The following is a 21,103-nucleotide window of genomic DNA, read 5'->3' as shown; positions in this document are numbered from 1 at the left end:
TAGAATTTCGTGGGCACTTAATGTATCAGTCCAATGATGTGGTTATGCCTGTGCTCTCTGAATTGCTTAAATGCATTCAACATCGTTTTGCTACCTTGGCGACGACGTCTAGCGTAATTTTGTTGAACACGTCCAACATTTTGACCTCCGTTTTTCCATTGGCATCCTTGGAGAGTTTCCGAATAAGCAAATCCACACTGTCGTTGAAGGCGTCCATTGACTGCATCAAGTACCTGACAGTGGAATGAAGTAGCGAAACCAGGGTGAGTTTCTTTGAAAGGGGGAACTCGAGGGTGCCTACAAGGACGAGATGTTCAACTCGCAAATAAGTAAAGAAAAGTATTACCGCCACACACTTAAAAATATTTTTCACTGTCGCAAATATCGACGTCAATATTTGCGACCAAATTCACGACTCGTTGTATATCTGGTCGCAAATATTGCCGGGATATTTTTTTCCAGCAAGCTTGACGGAAAGGAAGTGTTCACACGCACGCACGACGACCTATATTTTTCGGCTAGATCTCAAGCAGTTTGGGCACAACGCAGGGGACATAACGTTAAAAAGCAATTGCTGTGTCTTTAGCGTCAATATTCACGACTGAAGAGCAAATCGTGAATTTTGGTAGCAAATATTGACGTCATATTGACGATTGGCGATGTCCCTCCTGGGCTACCATACATTCATTATATTTTATGTTACAGGAACGCTAATATTTGCACCTACAGGGGACTACGTTGATGATCTTTTAATTTGAACTTCGAAATGTACACAAGTGTATATATATGCATATGAAAAACAGGGTGGACCAATTTTTCTCATAGTCACGTAGTTCTATTGTTAGCTGTTTCGGCAGTCGGCCGAAACAGCTATTGTTTTTGTTAATTTTTTCTTTTTTTTTCTTCAGGTGTTTTGGGCACCGGCCGAAACAGCTATTGTTTTTGCTATTTTTTTGCTCTTTTCCTTTTTTAAATTTTTTTTTACTTCTTCTTTCACATCAAATCCCATCCGATAACATGGGTTTTCGTTCTGGGCAGGACTTCTACGCTTTGCAATTTTTAATTGTCTTCAAACTTGGCAGGTCTTTGGACAATCATCCAAGAATGGTCCTAGAAGAAATTTGTGATGATGACGTCATCACGCGATTTCTTCTTGAATTTTGAATATTTAATTTTTTCCATTGGCTTTGTACACGTTTTAAAGCCATTATTTTCAAACCTTTGCACTGTTTGATAACTTTCAAAGTGATAGCCCTCATGCAAAAAGTATTTTAAAGTAATGACGTCTTGATCATCATGTGATTTGGTATTGGTTTTTCAATATTTATTTCTGCCCATTGACTTTATACATATTTTCAAGTCACGATTTGGGCAATTATCAGAGGTTTGATCAACTTCAAAGTTACAGACAACAAACAACCTGATAAAAGAATTTTGCTAAGTTTATGACGTAACGATGACGTCATTACCTGTGTTGAAATTAATTTTTGGATATTTAATCTTTCCCCATAGGTTTTGTACACATTTTCGTAAGCCTGTCCTCGGAACTTTGGTCAATCTAAATTATTTCCTTCAATGTACACTTGAAGTCCCTTACGAAGAGAGGCTCCCAAAGAAATATCGTCAAAATAACACCATAATGGGTCACGAGACATGAGATTAAATCTGCAGTTTTCCCCATGGGTTTTGTACACGTTTTTTACTACGCAATATTATCGATCTTAATGAGAGTAGTCCTGAACTTCGGCTGAGAATTACTATGAGAACGAAAGCAAATCGGTTTTTTTTCGTCTTCATTTGATTACATGTATACCCAAGAGTCCGAATATCAAATAATATTTCAGAATTCTTTCAGTCTAAACGCAAATCACATGACATCATAAAAGAGCAGCTTTTCGCACAGGTGTTTTCAGTCCATTTACTTGTACACATATTCAGGCCACTATTTGGAAACCTTTGCTATGTTTGATCGCTATGAAAGTGATATCGAACAAAGACCATTGTGCAAGAATTCTTCAAAAGAAATGACGTCATGACGACGTCATCATGTGATTTACTAGTAATTTTTCAATATTTATTTCAGCTCACTGACTTTGTACACATTTTCAAGCCACTATTTGGGCAATTATAAGAGGTCTGATCAACATCAAAGTTACACGCAACAAAGACACTCATGAAAGAATTTTCCTAAAGTTATGACGTCATGATGTCGTCATCACCAAACAGAAAGTTCCAAAACAGCTCAGTAGTTGTTCACAACCACAGTCATCTCGTTTTATTTTTCTTTATTTCTTTCCACATCAAATCCCATTCCGTAGCATGGGTTTTCGTTCTGAGCAGGACTTCTACTCTTTTGCAATTTTCGACTGACTTCAAACTTGGCAGGTCTTTGGACAATTATCCAAGGATGGTTCTAGAAGAAACCTGTAATGATGACGTCATCATGCGATTTCTTTTTTAATTTTGAATATTTTATTTCTGCCCATTGACTTTGTACACGTTTTTAAGGCACAATTTTGAAACCTTTGCGATGTTTGATCGCTGTCAAAGTGACAGCCAACAAAGAACAAGTTGCAAGATTTATTGGAAAGGACTGACGTCATGATGACTTCATCACAATTGAAGCGGGAACAGTGAAGGTGGGAACAATGGATGCTGCGTCGGATCCTGGTACTGCATGTCCTGAGTGTGTGCTTACTCAAGTGTGTCAGTTGGGGTTTGCAGTAGGAGAGTGAGCAGCTGGGTGCCAAGGGTAGAGAAGACCCATAGGCTAAATAAGGAGGGAACCTAACTGGGCAGTCCTAGGGTATAGGAGACCCATTGAACTGGGATGTGAGGATGGGGCGCCAGATATTGCTGATGCTGAAGCCGATGTCTTGGGGAACTGTGTCATGCTTGATGATTTCTATGGCTTCTCAGATGCGGCGGGGATACCATCGTTCGATGCTGGTGACGAGTTCAGCTTGGCTCCAGTTGATCTGATGATCTTCAGTGTGTGAGTGCTTGATTATTGACGACTTTTCAAGCTCTCCCTTCCTGCCATGAGTTTTGTGCTCGTTGATTCGGGTAGGGAGGTCCCTGCCCGTCTCGCCGATGTACACTTTGCCACATTGGCAGGGAATTCTGTACACCCCTGGTCTGCGTTGGGGGTCCTGCCGGTCCTTGTGCGAAGTGAACAGGTTGTGCAACTGCAGTGGGGCTGTGTGGAAAACCCGAATACCCTGCTTGTGGAGAATGCGCTGGATATGGTGGGAAGTAATGCCTAAGTAGGGGAGGGTGATGGAACTGGGGAACTAACTAGTTGCAGACAAGGGCCCGGTTGACAGACGACTTGATCTTGGGGTGGTGGAAGGATGTGCTGTGGAGGTATCTGTCCGTGTGGGTGGGCTTGCGGTAGACTGTGCGGGCTAGGCTGCCGTCCTCCTTTCTGGTCACCTCAACATCAAGAAACGAAATGATGCCATTACGTTCTTGTTCCATGGTGAACTGGATGCTGCTAGGTTGTCCTGCCTATGCTGCCAAATGACGAAAGTGTCATCCACATATCGGAGCCAAACCTTGGGTCTGTGGTCTGATGTGTTGATTGCAAGTTGCTCAAATTCCTCTATGAACATGTCCCCCACGTCCACCCACTAAAGACAGCATCCAGCACACCGAACCGATCCTCCGCCACCTTGACAAGTCCGCAGCTGATGAGATCCGCCTGCAGGTCCATGAAGCCCTTCGAAAACACAAGCCAGCCAAACCCAACATCCCAAAGTAGTAAACAGGCAGCCATCAATTCACTGCGTCAGGACAAGACCATCCACATCCTCCGCGCAGATAAGGGAAACGCCACTGTCGTCATGGACAAGATAGAGTACGACCGCAAAGTGGCGGACATCCTCAACTCAGCCGCCTACCGAGAACTTCGAAAAGATCCCACACCGTCCATCGAGAGGAGGCTGCAACAAAAGCTTCTCTCCCACCAGTGCACCGGTAACATCAACCAGCCCCTTTACAGACAGCTCCGGCCTTCCAATTCCAAGTGCCCAAGGTTCTTCGGACAACAGAAGATCCACAAGGAAGACGTTCCGCTACGCCCCTTTGTAGCGTCCAGAGGAGGCCCCACCTACCACACAACAAAGCACCTCGCCAAAATTTTTCTGCCCTTGGTGGGGAACACCGAACATCACGTCAAGAACTCGGACCAGTTTGCTGCCCTCATCCAAGACCTCACCCTCCAGCCAGACGACATCATGGTCAGCTTTGATGTCGTCTCCCTGTTCACCAATGTCCCCACCTCCGACGCCACCACCATCTCCAAGGACAGACTTGCAGCAGACCCTGCCCTCAAGGACAGCACAAACCTCACTCCAGAACAGCTGCATGACGTGCTCCTCGCCTGTGTCAACTCATCGAGCCTCCGTAATAACATTTCATAAAAACTGTTCAGTTTAAGCACAAATCACGTGACATGAACTTAAAGGAGCAGTGTTTCTGCAAAAGCGTTGATGGCCCACTGACTTTGTATACGTTTTCGAGCCACAATTTTGGTAGCTTTGCAATGTTTGATCATTGTCCAAGTGATAGATAACAAAGACCCTGATGTAAGATATATAGCTAATGAATGACGACACGATGACGCCATTGCCTTATTTTATATTGATTTTTGAATATTTTATTTTTCCACATAGGTTTTGTACACGTTGTTTGACATGAACTTCAAAGCCTTTTATCTCCTGAAGGGCATGTCCTTTCTCGTTGAAATTTTGCAGATAACTAGGAAGCAAAGTGCTACAGACGAATGTCTATAGCACGCGACGTTAAATATTCACTATCTAGGGAACTATATCTCCTGAAGAAGATGTCTGATTGGATTCAAATCTTGCAGGTATCTTGAAAATGGCGTGCTTTAGAGGAATGCTGGCCTTATGTGATGATGACGTCATCAGGAGACAAGTGACGTGACATTAAATGTGAACTCGATAAATTTATTAATGATTTTTTTTTCAAATTGATTTTCTACACAGATATATCGCCAGTATAGCTGGCTACTCAGCTGTATTCCATGAAACTGTAATATTATCATATCAAATCTATTTTGTAAGCATTCTTCTTTTATAACGATTTGACTAAGAAAAGCAAACTCCGAAACAGCCTGTGTTTGTTCATAAAACACCACCTCTAGTTTCTTTTGCTATGCTACACTTGTGCACTGAAAGAGAACTTGTAACTTTATTTGAAACTTCACGCACGTGCCTCAGCCCGCCATCTTTGTTCGTGACGTTCACTCTACTCCCTAAACGTATCCCAAACGAATGACAAACTTCCAAAGATATGGGTAAGTGGATGTTTGATAACTTGGTTGGTCACCGTCCCTCGTAGGATAAACAGCAGCGTAGAGTTCATGTGTGTGCGTGCATGTCCGACGACAGAACAAACTGACCGTAAACAAGTCAGTCAAACAACCGCAGTCCTTTAATTCAAGAAGCAGTTACGTCTTAATAATTAGAATGGTAATTCATTACTGTGATTCGGCTTCTACAATGTATCGTGGAAGTGTTTATGAAATGTATTTGTGAAGTCTTAAAATATCAATTTGCAGATTGAAAATGCAGCAGTCTCCTTTAATGAGAGGGTACATAATTCTGGTGATTGGAGTCCTCAACCCGACCTCACGTATATAGGCCTGTGCTAAAAGTACCCCCCCCCGTGGAGTCTAGTTTGCCTTTGCCCCAGAAAAATATTGATTCATACCCTTCGCTCATCCACTTGACTTTATCTTAAAAGGCTAATGTCTGACCAAAATCTAATTGTTTCTCAAAATAGCCCGAAAATATCTTCAACTCCAAAGTCAGCAAGAAAGATAACAAAGTTCGCTCGATTATTAGATGACATTTTACTGCCCGACAAGAACTTTTGAGAAGTTCGTTGCACCACTGAGTATTTGGATACGAAGATAGGGTATAAGAATAGTTCAAGTTGATAGCTTCTCCTCATTTCAAAAGATTTTTGAGGGTACTTGTTATTGTATTCACCCACTCTGATATGCCGTAAACTGGGGGTGGATGACAATTACTGGTCTTAAGCTGTCGGTACGGGTTCGCTGGTTTTAATGATGTGCACGTTATTAGATACGTGAGTTAGATGATTGCGGTGATTAAACTGTCTCATTCATCCGCTGTTCTCGGATCTATGGAGCTACGCTACAGATAACTGGGCACGTTGCCGCAACGAGATTTAGTCAAATTTGACATACGTGTATTTACTACTGCTGGTACATACTGGCTAAGAGTTAAAAATTGGGATTAGGACAGCCGATTGGGGGGAATCCACCCCCCCCCCGGCAGTGAGACCGTCCAAAATAACCCCGCTATTTATTTTAGGGTTTAACTACCCATTATAGACCTAGTTTTTGCACTCTCTCCCCTAGATACTTTCAAAACTCCCATGGACAGAGAAACCCTGGGTAAAGGGAGTGTAGATCCCAAACACACTTTCTGGGTATTGAGACACAGAAGATTGAGATTGAGATTTTTTTTATTAGGCTGCTTTCGAACTTTTCAAATGTATATAGTATAATAGTATTAATAAGCAAGGCATAACGCAGAACAAACAATGCAATACTTCTAAAAACTTCAGACGCAGAACTGCTTACATAATGAGGTTGCACTCTTGTGCGCAGTATGTTTATCATAGAGATCATGCTTTATACTATGGCAGTTTTCCAGTACTCAATACTCCGTCTCAGGCTTGTCCCCGAAACCAATCCCAGATTATGGGCCTGAAGCGTTTAAATCAGATAGGATTACTGTAAGTTTTTGCTCTCTTGCATCTTATTTGATATTTTGTGGCGCTATTAGACTACTTAGTGCGCTTGCAGCTTCAAAGTCAGGTAATAAAAAAAAACAGTTGAAGACAGAGTCGAAGTTGAGTATTGGAAACGGCCTATGATCTCTACGGTGTTAATCTATGTCATGAAGAACGCCCCCTTGTGGGAGTGAATTCCATCCCTACTTCCCGTCGTGTATGTTACAGCTGACAAAAGTTAAAGTTAGTGAAAACAGCAATTTAGGGCCTATCACAGCAAGCCGACCAAATGCCCTTTAGTTGACTTAGATCGATTTCATATGTCAAAGAATTGTTCACGGACGAAACGGGTATCGGGACTTTTCATATCATCTCGGTAAAATAATTATATTTTTTAGAGCTAAGAGGGCACTTAAATGAACACAAACTATCTACTAGTATCCATGCGCAAGATTTCACTGCAACTGCACTTACGAAATTTAATACAGTCAGTAATGCTTCGAATCAGTATTGTTCTTCATCCCTTTGCTCGTTTCAAAAGAAAAACTGTTAAAAAGTTGCTGTTCAAACATGGGCAGTTCAAGTCTTTTGGAGGTATTTTCAAATTTATGTGTGATCTTTTACAAGTGCATAACCACCTCTTACTCTTTGTGAAAATAACATGAAATGAAAGTTATGGACTGGTGCTAAAATACATTGCAAACGTTTTTAGTGAAGAATTCTTTGGGGGGAGGAGGGTTGACTCAAGTCATAAAACTCTGACCAATGCCCCTCTTCCCCGAAAGAAGAGTACTGTATTCTCGCGTTGAGCTGCTGTGTTATAGACATTTTTCAGGGCCTCGCATTACAAGTTCACGATTCGGCGCAGATGAGGTTTAGTAAGCTTTAATGACTGATTTATTTTTGAATTTTATCTTTTGATCATATCACCTTCGGTGAAAGGCAGGATTGAACAGCGCCCTCCTTTTCAAGTACTTAGGAACGTCTGTCTCTGTGAGAAGGCCGTGGTAGAAACATCGGGAACCGAAGACGTGCCAGAAGTTGGCGTGTTCCACTGCCGGTTTGCTGTGCGTGGTTGAGTGCATGACTTCCTACAATAGATAAATGAATCATTGTTCCTTGTCATTCCTCCTTTGCTCCATATACGGAGTTCAAGATGGAACAAGACAAGTTAGAACAAGAGGGAAGCAGAGGACTCTGACGCTGTAAATCGAGGCGGCAAATGGATGATTACAGGTGCATTTTAAACTGGAACGGTGAAAACACATTATAAATTATAAAATAGGAATAGGGAAAGCAGATGATATCCTCGGAAGCACATGCTTGAAAATGCCATTTGATTCGTACAAAAAAAAGTTCTGTATTTGATATTAACAGTTTTGTTGAGGAATTAATATAATTGTTTCTACCAGTATGTTGAACTAAATACACAGCTTCCAAACTTGAAGTCAGAGTTGCTTCTGAAAGTAAGAAAAATTTTGATTTTGGAGGAGAGCCTGCAAACCTATCAGTTTCTTGAAGCACACTTAAACATCTTGCCCATTAACAGTATGAACTATGTTAAGTTGTTTGACAAAGCTGAGTATTTATTACGGAAGACTGTCAGCGACAGGTTGTCAAGGCTTCAACAGGGAAACAAGGAAACAGCACCCGATTATTGAGGTTTTCTGTGTGAGTTGATGTCAATGGATTGTTTCTTTTCTCCGTTTAGTAGACATTTTTATATGACTTCCTGATGCAAGGACTTTCATAAGAATTTTGCACAAGATTACTAGAGTGGGTCCCGAAATTTTATACGACGGCGTCAAATAACGGGGAAGCGCCCTGTATTTAACCAGACACTCCACATTGTTCCACCAGCGTAATGCCTATTATTCTACTAAACTTGAATGTGAAATTACATTACAAGGACTCTGATTTAAAAGGCTAATTCTGTAACTTTAACTTGACTCCCTCAAATGACAGATTGAACCCTTGGATACACAGGACCGGTTATGTTCTTCAACTAGCACAAGGGTTAATTGTTGAGTTACAGAATGTAACGAGAAGTTACATTATTGATATCCCAATTTCACAAGGCTATAGCCGTATAAAGATATACTTGAAATGCTGTAGATTTAAAAATGAAAAGATGTGAATTTATTGTGTGGCTGTCACATTTTTACAACCATCGATGTAAAATTACAAAAGCAGGGCCACTTGTTTTTAACCGTAATTTAATGGTGCGTGTGTAATTTACCAGTTCCTAGTTTTTTTTAATGACAGTACTAGCGTCCAAAGTACCAGGAAAATCACGTAAAAAGTGTAGCTTACCTTCAGGAAACTTGGTTCAAGGACGACAACAATGGGCTTCTGGAAAATGAACATCTTGTACACTTTGCCATATTTGAGCATGCTGCAAAAAGAGTGTTTTTATTTTCAAAGTCTCAAAAGAAATTACGGTGAAAGAGTGATGTGTACCGGGTAGTGCTTCTAATAAAAAAGAAATACAAACTTGCAGAACTCTGAGAAAGGTCTTCCTCTTTCTGCACAGAATTCATTCAGCGTGCCATACTTTGGCTGTAGTCAGTTTATACGGGTATATACATGTACTCAATATGTCGTTTCCAATATTCGTTGTATAGCCGGCCAAGCACGAAAAAGCAACACCGTATGAGTTTACACAACCATTGTATTAATATATAGGAAAAGTGTACTCACAGTTGCGTTAGGTATTCAGGAAGAGAGACGCAATTCCTTATCTGTTGCAAATTTCCAGTGAAGAAACTACATGAAGAAAAAAAAACAAGCTTGATAAAATAACACTTTACCATTTTACTCCTAATTATTGGACCAAAAACGTTTCTCACTTTGTACTCTAAGCTGGAAGGCACATTATACTGCTGGTGCGCATCGCACGTACACCTGCAGTTACGTTAGCCTAGATGGACGGCTACACGGTATTGACGGTAGTCTTGGGCCAAGATGACAGAACTTGGTAGCGGACTCTATCGAGCATATGGGTGTAGACCACTAATTCAAGTGAGAAATTCTGGCCAGCTCATTAGCATTAAAAGTGCCCCGCAGTATCTTTTGATGAAAGATATTGTCTTGCCCCAAAATGGTGAGATTGTCCAAATCGTTGCCAGGATCAACTTCCTGGGTCTTTGCGCTTTCATTTGATAGCAGAATGGCTAAAATTACGTTTGAAAAATGGTCCTAAGTGCCCGAGAAAGTTGAGGGTTGGCACTTGAAAAATGGCTGCAATCAGACTTCAGAAAAATCACTTTTCGGGGGGGGGAGATTTTGTTTTGTGGAAATAATTAAAAATGTAATGGGTTAACCCACAAAAAATTGAAAAGAAATTGAAAGAATAGCGACCAGATAATAATATCATTTGTGTTTCAGAAATCTCAGGGATGTTGGCGTGCATGTTATTGGACCTTGAACAGTGCTGATTTTACACTGTTTTCAATAGGGCTTGAATTAGTGGACTGTACCCATAATGCCGCGCGCTTCGATTTCTATTGCACCCTCTCGTGACTTCATTTCACTAATCGATGACGGCTCGTTCTAAAAAAAAAAGGAATACTAGGAAAACTAGGAATATACTATCGACAGATAGTCCTACTTTGTCTAGAAACAAACATGCTGCAATCACTGTAACTCTTGTGTGCATTTGGTTTTCTAAACACCGGGTTTAAGGTAAAAAAAAAAAAGATTAACTAGAGGAACGCAGTTTCGGAATTTTTGGTTTGTTATCTTTATCTTTTTGGAAAGCAGATCAAACTATCTGAAAGAGAAAATGTGTTTGAAATCTTCACAGCAATTCCCAAGCGAAGCACTGGTAAAATCAACAAAAGTGAAAGTGCAAAGTGAAAAACGTGTACGAACCCTAAAAATCAAACTGAAATTTTAACTTCATGTCACGTGGCTCCTAATGACGTCACCGTGACGATTTTATTTTGACAGCCCCACGGGTTGTAGGACTACCTATGCTTCTAATACAAAGTCACACAGATGTATGAGTGCACCAGTCTTTGACGTTTGAAGAAACGTGTACAAAACCTGTGGAGAAACACTGTAGCTAGAAATACATGTCACATGATTTGTGTTAATATTGAAATTGCATCAGGGTCTTTGTTGGCTATCACTATGGGAACGATCAAACATTGCAAAGTTATCAAAATTGTGGCTCACAATATTCAAAAATCAATAATAAATAAACTGATTAAGTTATCACTGTGAATTTCTTCTAGGACCGTGCTTGGATGATTGCCCAAAGGTCTGCCAAGTTTGAAGTCGATCAGATTTAGTAAACTGCCAAAGCCGACTGGTGGAAGGAACTGAGTTGAAAAAGAAAAAAAATAACTAGAGAGAAGTGTTTGCAAACAAGTAAAAACACAAAGCTGGTTCGGGACTATTTTACCAACAAGATAAGTATTGTTGATCAAAGCTCTCAAACTAACCCAAATGCTGGCTTGAAAACGTGTACAAAGTCAAGGGGCTGAAATAAATATTGAAAAAACAAGAGTAAATCACATGACGACGTCACCATGACGTCATTTATTTACAATAATTTCTGTATCAAGGTCTTTGTTGGCTGTCACTTTGAAAACGATCAAACATCCGATAGGGTTCAAAATTGTGCCTTGGAAACGTTTACAAAGTTAATGGGCAAAAAACCCCATTTGGAGAAACACTGCTCTTTTAAGTTCGTGTCACGTGATTTGCGCTTAAACTGAGCAATTTTTATGAAATATTACTTCATATTCGGACTCTTAGGCATATTTCAAATAAAATAACAGAGCGTAAAGTAACCGATTTTCCCTTTGTTCTTATAGTAATCTTGCGCCGAAGTTAAAGACTACTTATTCACTTGTGTTAAGTAGAAAAACGTGTACAAAACCTATGGGGAAAATTAAATATTCAAAAATGAATATAAAATAAGGTGGTGAAGTCATCATGACGTCATTCTTTTGCAATAAATCTTGTACCAGGGTCTTTGTTGGCTATCACTTTGGGAAGGATCAAACACTGCAAAGTTACCAAAATTGTGGCTCGAAAACGTGTACTAAGTCAATGAGCTAGAAACACGTGTGCAGGAAAACTGCTCCTTTAATTTCATGTCACGTGATTTTTGTCTAAACTGGGAAAAACTTTAATGAAAAAGAACAATATCTTTAAAGGTTGCCATTCCATTCTGATCAGACGTGCATGCAATGGATAACTTTACATAATACGCACATGTCATGTACCTGTACGTCGATACGCGAGTTACAGGCCGTGGGACGCAGTGTACCGTGCACAGTATGTGGTTTTATCGGTTTTGTACATGAAAAACGTAGATAGCGCTGCGCAGCGTGTTAACAATAATTCATGAAAATCGAACAAAACAATCTAGCTGTAGATAAAACTTAATGTATTGCGTAGTTGAGATTCTAGCTTGTTGTATGCAGTGTCACATTGCTCTGGGAAAACTTATAAAATCGAGAAATCTGGTGGAAAAAAGACCAAAGAGATCGAGTGAAAATGAAAATTGTTTATCACTTCAACAACCACTTTGAGGCTAAATTTCAAATTCATGTAGCATTTCTTTTCACAATTCTGTGGTGTTTTATTCGGTTCAAGGCTTCCACACCACATACGAAAGTGCCAATTCGATCGTTTGTTAGTTCTGGGCAAACAAAGTCTTCAAAGCGAGAAGGCTCAACATAGGATTCAAGCATACGTGTAGGACAAGAAAGTCTCAATTCTTACCCCGCCAAATCACTCGAATTGAACATATCTAAATTACAGGATTACGAAGACTTCGTTACTACGAAAATAAACTTAAGGAAGGAGCAGACCACAAATAAATGTTTCACATTTTGAAAACTATACATCTTCAATTCAAGGATTATGCTGTCAGTGATCTTTGATCGTATAAAATTTACCTCTTTGTTTTCAACTTCTGCACAGTACACCCATCACTGTTTAAAAATAGGCCCTAATGAACCTGTTTAATACGTGCTGACGCTCCAAGAAATGGACATGACATCCTGGACTTGACCTCATATTTTATTTATTTAAGGAGGCGATATGCAAATGAACTGAACCAGGGGGTCGACAGTTATCAGCCTTGAGCAGAAGTATGGAAGTCCGTTCCTGCCAATTACGCGGTGCATTCTTCCTCCAGTCTGTAGCCACTTCCGCCGTCAACAGCGCATCATCCCGTCGTACCTACGCACTGTCGCGTCGTGCCGTTACATTGTCGCGTCGTGCAAAAGAGGAAAGAGGATGCCCTTGCACCATGCTCTTGTAAGGGTAGACTTTGAGTAACATTTTTGTAGCGGCGAGTCACGGGTCAAGTGCTGTCGTGTATGCGCGTTAACATGTGTACACGTGACATGTATATGTACTGTACATGTGCATGCACAATGTGCTGGGGCGGACGCGACGTCTCGGTACGGCACTGGTCAGCGTCCGACCGTAGCAGCTGAAACGATGAAAAGGGAATGTCTCTAATTTAACTATTCTACCTTAGGTAATGGTATTAGTACTCACAAAACTGGTACAATCTAACAGAAAATGATCATCCAAGTCTTGGATGTACCATTTGGGTAATAAAAAAGGATACAAAATGGCTTTGAATTTTCGTGAACCGTTGGAATGATACGATTTTGGGCTGATTCAAAATGACCAAATAATTAAAATTTTTAACCGGAGGCAGATTAAAAATAAATGCCTGAAATCAATGAGCTAGAAACACGTGTGCAGGAAACTGCTCCTTTAATTTCATGTCACGTGATTTTTGTCTAAACTGGGAAAAACTTATGAAATATTATTTAATATTTGCACACTTGGGTATATTTGTGATCGAACGGAAGGGAAAATTTAGTCTGATTTCTTCTTCGTTCTGGTAGTAATTCTCGGTCGAAGTTGAGGACTGCTCACGCATTATGCGGGACAATGTGTGTACAAACCCTATGTTGTGCAACAACGCCGTCCATGGTTCAATATGGGACAGTTTGTTGAAAATTGAAAGCCCAGGCAGGTGTGACCGTAATTCTGCAATAGCGCCCTCATAGCCTGATATAGGACAGTCCGAAAACTGTGTGCAATCTGTGTACAAAGTCTATGGGGGAAAATTAATTCTTAAAAAATCAATAATAAATAAACTTCTTAAGTTATCACTGTGAATTTCTTCTAGGACTGTCCTTGGATAATGGCTCAAAGGTCTGCCAAGTTTGAAGTCGATCAGATTTAGTAAACTGCCAAAGTCGACTGGTGGAAGGAATTGAGTTGAAGAAGGAAAAAAAAGGAAAAAACAATAATCAGAAGAACAATACTGTTTCGGCAAAGTTGACGAAACAGCTAAAAAAAAAAGAAGAAAGAAAAAAATTAACGAAAACTAGAGCTTTTTCGCCGAAACGCGGAGAACAGCTAAAAAGAAAAAAAATTAACGAAAACAAAAGCTGTTCCGGCTCTTTCCGAAACAGCTAATTTTCGTGAACCGTTGGAATGATACGATTTTGGGCTGATTCAAAATGACCTAATAATTAAAATTTTTAACCGGAGGCAGATTAAAAATAAATGCCTGAAATCAATCCAGATCTCAGAAAACATATTTACTGGTAACATTAATTAATGAATGTAGTGCAAGATTTTACAATTTTGATTTTTTTCGTTGTTACAAAGGGTCTGTAAAATCCATTTTTATATTGTTATAAGATAAACTGTTATTTAAAAATATTACTAATGTAGGAAAACTGTATGTTGTTTGTAACTCGTGTTTAGATGTTCTTGCAATTTATTTATGCTTCTACACTTTGGTATTTTACGAGGTCAGTCGTTGAAAAATTTCGCGCTATGGCGTCGTGTGCTTGCGCGAAAAACTGTTGTTGTCTGCTTGAAAATGAAGTGCGCATGTTTGCTTGTAATGGGCGTTGTTTCTTAGGCTGAATCTGTTGTCTAGAGCTAGGTCTAGGTCTTCTCTCCATTGGAAATGTGCGGAGACGCGAAGACAATAGACGCAGCTGTAGCTCTGGAAGCCCGTTTCGGACACGGCCTAGTCAATAATCCATGCAGCGATCCTGCTCACAATTTTTCATTTTGCGACGAAATATAATTTTCTTATACACTAGATATTGTATTGCATGAGCAAATAACTAATAAATTGACTGATACCTGAAAAAACGTTATGCCAATATTTCTGTCATAACACTTCCATCGCTGTTCTGTAATGATGAATAGCATGGGGAATGAAATAGACATGCGCACATGCAGGAGAATTGATGTTGGAGAAAAAGAAGTCCATTTAGTACCAGTTGAAGGACTTCCCTCCCAATCACCTAGCGTTTGTTCATCGCATAAACGCTCCCAACTCCTTTTTAGCCGTTTAGCCGTTTTTAGCCGTTTTAACAGCTATTGTTTTTCTTTTGTTTTGTTTGGTTTGGTTTGGTTTTTTTTTTTTTTTTTTTTGCTTTTTCGCAATTTCGAAAAAGGCATTCTTTTTGTTCTGTTTTTTGGCTTTTTCGCAATTTTGCGAAAAAGGCATTCTTTTTGGCTTTTTCGCAATTTGGCAAGAAAAGGACGTCTCTGTAAAAACTGTAGCTAGAAAGTTTGTGGACAAATGGGAAAGGCAACTTGAATTCCACTATGACTTGGGTATTTGGTTTCAGGTCTTTAGTGTTCCATTTACATGTACGGTGGACTCTAAGCTTAGATGGTATCAGTTTAGATTAAACCACAGAGTTCTTGGTACTGATTCGTATTTATGTAAAATTTATACGTTGGATTCCAATGTTTGCACCTTTTGTAAAAAAGAAGGGGAAACCCTTATTTAGCTTTTTTGCAACCGTAAATATGCCAATTCTTTCTGGAGCTCAATAGTACATTGGATTAAGGACAACACAAAGATACACCTTGTAATAGACAATCAATTTTCATTGTTCGGATTTGTTGACAGTAGACTTAAATGCCTTAATCTTATCTTTTGGTTGCCAGATTTCACATTTATAAAATGAAAATGAACAGCAAACGCCCCTCATTAGAAGCTTTGGAAAAGGATAACCAGAAATATTATCATTGTGAAAAATATTTGGCTTCTGTTAATGGTGCCTGCCAAAGGTTTTGGTTGAAATGGCAAAATTACTCTACTCTTTGTCCAGTTTAATCCGAATAGTTGAAGTACATGTATTATAATCTTTTATTACTGTATTAATTGCTGTTAAGTTTGTGTCGACAAGAGAGAAATAAAAAAGATGTCTCTGGTAAAAAATAAAAAAATTCCGATACATGTAGACCGAGTATTGCCTGTAAAGGCAGCCAGTGTAAAAAAATGACTTGATGTCATGATGTTGTAGTTGTTCAAACGTGCAAAAGAATGCGAAACGCCCTCTGTTCTGTTGGCAAAAAGACAGATACGCTCTCGTCTTCTTCTTCCTCTTCTGACCAAAAGCCCATGTGTTTTGTGCACGTTTCTTCTACCATCGACTTTGGTCCTTTTGCAACTTTGGATCGTCATCAAACTTACATCACTGAAGGACCTTAGTTCAAAGATGTGCAAAGAACAATGACGTCGTGATGACGTCATCAAGTGATTCTCATTGAATTTTTTAATATTCATTTCAGCCAATCGACTTTGTACACGTTTCCAAGGCTTCGTTTTGGTAACTTGACTATCTTTGATCCTAATCAAAGTTACGCCAAACACAGACCTTAAGGCAAAAATGATACTGAAATAATAACGTCGTGATGACGTCACCAAGTTATTTGCTATTGATTTTTATATATTTAGTTTAGCCTATTGACCTTGTACACGTTTTCAAGTCACAATTTTGGTTACTTGGCGATCTTCATAGTTACAACCGACAAAGACCATGATGCAAAATAAAAGCCTAATTTATGACGTCATGATGACATCATCACCTTATTTTATGTTGATTTTGTAATATTTAATTTTGCCCCATAAGTTTTAAACACGTTTTTCTACTAAATACTAGTGAACGAGTAGTCCTCAAAATTACTTTTAGAACGAAAGAGAAATCGGGTATTTTCTAGCCTGTTATTTGATAGCCCATTGACTTTGTACACGTGTTCGGGCGACAATTTTGGTAACTTCAAGATGTTTGATCGTTGCCAAAGTGATAGCCAACAAAGACCCTGATGCAAGATTTATTGCCAAACGATGACGTCATGATGACGTCATCAGCTTTTTTAATATTGATTTTTTAATATTTAATTTTTTTCATTTTTTAGATATTTAAATTCTGCTTTTAAAATACGATTTGATTAAAACAGCAAACTCCGAAACAGTCTGTGTTTGTTGCGGTTGTTAAGCATGTCCCTACAGCTTCGTAGTTTTGGCTTTTAAATGAATATATTTTTGTTTGCAGCCGCATTTCAATTTCAATATCCGAATCCGGTAAGAGAGTCACCAACATACTGCTATTTCAAAGATTAGCCACGCAGAGGGTCAGTGTTGATAACTGGAAATAAATGCTTACTTTGTCCTGACATTTTATGGAGCAGGTTTGGAGGAAACTTAAATAAAGAAAACGGGGGCTTGATTAGATAAATATCACTTAAAGTAGGTCATAACGGTCTTTGAATCAGGTGGGATAAGAATTACAGTGGCTTTGAACAGATAAATTTGTGCTGGACTCTGTACCCTCAATTCTTTTCCTACATTCTACATGGAACCAGCAATAGCACAAAAATGTCTATAACTTCCGATTTGTTGAGTTTTCACTCATTACGGTTTTTTCTAACGCAGGATTGTTTATATCGAGGGGGGAATATTCAATTTCCCCTGACGTGGTATGTTAAGTTGACCGAAAATAAAAGAGGAGAACAAAAAAAAATGATAAAATCAGCAGGCCGAGAACTCCGTCAATTTTAGCTTACTATACTTGTCTCGGGTTAAAAATAAGTCATGTAATTTTCCCTTTGATCCTGGATAATTTCCGAATTTCATGCTTTGTTCGTAAACCAATAAATGACAAAAAGATGGCCTTATTGTTGACCTGACGAAGAGCCGATAATCCAGCTTTTTTCTGTCCATTATTTTAAAGCTTCGGTATAGGAGGTAACAATGCTTGGAGACAAGTTCATGTTAAGGTTTCCGGATCTAGAATATCCTGGGTTTTACTTTAACATGGCGAGATGCCACTTGTCTTTAAGACCAATGGAAACTGATTATTGCGTTTGTATTGTGGTTCTTTTTCCAAAATTACGCATCAGTATCTGTAGAAAGACTGTAGTCTTCCAGTGTGAAAATTAGACCCCTAATTCCGAGATATCGTGGCTTGCTATTTCTTAGAAGTGCAATAAACAGATTTGTTTAAAAATCATGAAGAAACACTCAGAAATGCGGTAGCTCTCATCACTACTGACGTCATTCACAGTTGATGAATCTGACCTGAACACCTCAATTTCTCAAATTGTCTGAACACATCCAGAATTCGTCGACTTAATCCAAAGTCCTGGCTGTAAGCAGTGTGTATCAAGTGCTCGGTGAAAATCGAGTGATAAAGCATATACGTTTGCACTTCTCAAACAGCCTACAATCTGCCCATATGCGCCCCTTTCACGCGCAGACGTACTCAGATTTGTACACAGTCCAGTTATAACTGAATCAATCGTGCCCCTTTGGGTCTTTTGGGTATAACATGCCGCATCTATGTACTGTTTCCGCACTGAATTCATGCAACAGGATAAAATTCGGAAATTCTCTTTTTCAGAGAGCAAATAATATATGATATACTTACTTGCTCAGCGGTGGACCCGGAATATGGGAGTATTTGTGATGTATGAAGGCAACGTAAGCTACAAACGCTAGGAACCCGACCACAAGGGCGGCCGCGAAGAGGCTAACTACCTCTACTACGATGGATTCCGCCATCCTTATGTTCAGTCTACCTCTGAGGTAACGATTCCACCGTGCTTCGCGCGCCGATACGAACTGACCATTCCGACAACTGTCCCAGGTTGCCAGAAGTATTTCCCTGCCTGCAGTATGACTACTGAAGTGGCGGAACTTTGACCTTCCATTGTCATTCTCGACAGATTGATGCTAAACAACGGGTTGGATCTTAGGACGGAGCTATAATGTGTTTAATTAATAGCTCCATTATCTAAGGAACACACCAGCCAAAGTCACATTTTCACCTTGTGAAAACCTTTGAAAGGCTCTGAAAGTCATGATGGATATAAATGTTGAAATGCTGCAGGTAAGGAAGTTGTTAATGACGGAAAAGGTCAGATGGTCGTAGCGCTCATTTAAAGGTTGAAGGCGATAAACCCCAAGCAGTTCCATCAGAGATATCGCACAGCGGTAAGGTGGTGTGCTGGGTCATCGTGTTGTACCCACTAGATCTGTCTGCAGCCGCCATGAACCTGTCGCTCAAAGTGCTCCTCTAGGAGCGAGACAACCTCATCATTGATGATTTGCAGATACAAGTTACCGTTGACATTCATTTAAAAGAAAAATGAACTAATGACCTGAGCCCCTGCTACAAAGCCCTAGCAGTCTACCATTGAAGACACTTGGTAACCTCATACTTAAGTTCGGGGGGGGGGTTTCCTGCGGGTGCAATATAGTGACGAACATTATCCGTACTGATCTTGTCGTCTATGGCGAAGCTGCTTTGTCGCCTAAAGATACAACAGAAAATTGACGTCTCCCCCAGTACGGGTTATCAACTGTCTAGCAGACAGCAGCCTTCATTTCAGATTGACTGACCAGTATCGTCGATTGCCTAAGCTTCAAACACTTGATTTGAATAGGTCATATTCAGCAACATTGTCCTAGATCAAACTACTTTCACAAATTAACATCATATTTTGGTACATTTGGCGTTCTATAAAAGCACAGTTGCGAGATGTGAAGAGGACACCGGTAAAGTTGGATACTCGGACGTGCCTAGTCAGTGCATCTTTCCATCGACATCAAAACAAATTTTATGCACAACCTCCGCTCACAGTTGTAGAATAATTTCTGCAGTAATTTTTTCGTTAAAATTCACAAACGTTGTATACGCAAATCCTGCATAACTTTCACCATTAAAGCCCCTCTGTCAGATTATTTTCATGTCCGATTGTTACAGACAGGCGGGTACCTAGGTTATGCTATACGTAGTTAAAGATGCACTTACCTTCACACATGTACTAAGATATCATCGTTTTTATCATTACTATTGTTCTTTAGTTTTATTTCGTTATTAGTTTTTGTGCATCAGAGCTGCGGGGGGGGTGCCGCATTCCAAATTTCCATGACTGAGCAAGTTACCCCCCCCCCACGATTCCCCATCCTCCTTCCCGTCTGCCAATACAGGCGATTCACATTAGTGCGCCCCCAAGAGTCTGTGACGTGCTGGTCAATCACAGCGCGCAAAATTTGTCGACCCTTTCCGAACGCGCATTGGGTCGATAGATTTTGTGCATTGTGATTGGCCAACGCGTTGAAAACTCTTGGTGGCGCACTATTGTTAATCGCCCGTATTTCCGGCACAACGCCACTGTAAAGCGGCCCTCTTGCACTCGCAGAAAAAAAAGATCCTATATCCAGCGTAACTTGGAGCTAATGCATGGCTACTGTCTTAATCAACTATTTGTGGAAGCCGTCTGACAGGAAGTTCGAGTTTGACTCAGCTTTGATTCTAAATGTAAACAACTAAAAGCAATTCGCTTCCAGTTTCCTCTTGAAAATATTTTCCGCACGTGTCCCCTTCCGAAATTTCACCCCGCAGTTACGTACAGTACCACACAAAACATGAAATATAGGATGTGGTCACAATTGACAATATGACACAGACCATCAAAGGTGACAACTTGAAGTTGGCATTTATTTTATATCCTTCACACCTCGTCCAAGCGTTTCTATTAAAGGAAGGATTTCTGAAATGATTAAGAGTTTACTTCTGGTTGGAGTAAGCTGTGGCTCTAATACCAGCTCAGGTATCCAGTGGACTGGCTTATGGGTACAGACCAGCTAATAAACTGTCATAGACAACAGTGATGAATATATATAACAGGTTTTGCCCTTACCCAACGTATATCAATAAGCACTGTATGCTCAGTGCTTGTCCGAGAGCTTGCGAAAAAAACCTCACAAGCTTACTCGGGTAAGCTTGTGAGCTTGTGAGTGCTTATTGATATACGTTGGGTGAGGGCAAAACCTGTTATATAAAATTAACATCTCCCCAACGCAAAAATACATCTTGAAAATAGTTCGCGGTACCCGCTGCTTCATTTGACTCGAACCGGCCAGCCGACCCCGGCAAGCTCGGTGGTCGAGTGGTTAAGACATCTTCACTAGTAGGCAGGAGGTCATGGGTTCGAGTCCCAC

General features: G+C 40.0%; 1 protein-coding gene across 2 annotated transcripts in view; it reads right to left on the bottom strand.

Moving 5' to 3' along the window:
* LOC110979450 (cholesterol 24-hydroxylase-like) overlaps positions 1–18,766 on the bottom strand; it is a 28,609-nt gene extending 9,843 nt beyond the window's left edge. Inside the window, exons 1-5 of one of the 2 annotated variants that reach the window (XM_087137320.1) lie at positions 18,525–18,766; positions 9,493–9,558; positions 9,106–9,187; positions 7,723–7,883; positions 95–233 (exon numbers count right to left, since the gene is read on the bottom strand). In XM_087137320.1, the coding sequence (XP_086993446.1) occupies positions 95–233; positions 7,723–7,883; positions 9,106–9,187; positions 9,493–9,558; positions 18,525–18,658 (582 nt within the window). In that variant the 5' untranslated portion in view covers positions 18,659–18,766. Of the gene's footprint in view, positions 1–94; positions 234–7,722; positions 7,884–9,105; positions 9,188–9,492; positions 9,559–9,641; positions 9,661–18,524 lie in introns of those variants that run through there. The other variant, XM_087137323.1, reaches the window with a different exon arrangement.
* Between the last annotated feature and the right edge of the window lie 2,337 nt (positions 18,767–21,103).

The sequence above is a fragment of the Acanthaster planci genome, linkage group LG01 (genome assembly GCF_054643075.1).
Source record: "Acanthaster planci isolate LZ-2023a linkage group LG01, COTS_SCS, whole genome shotgun sequence".
NCBI classification, from domain to species: domain Eukaryota; kingdom Metazoa; phylum Echinodermata; class Asteroidea; order Valvatida; family Acanthasteridae; genus Acanthaster; species Acanthaster planci.
The sequence above is the reverse complement of the archived record's forward strand: the minus strand, read 5'-3'. Positions and strand labels throughout refer to the sequence as shown.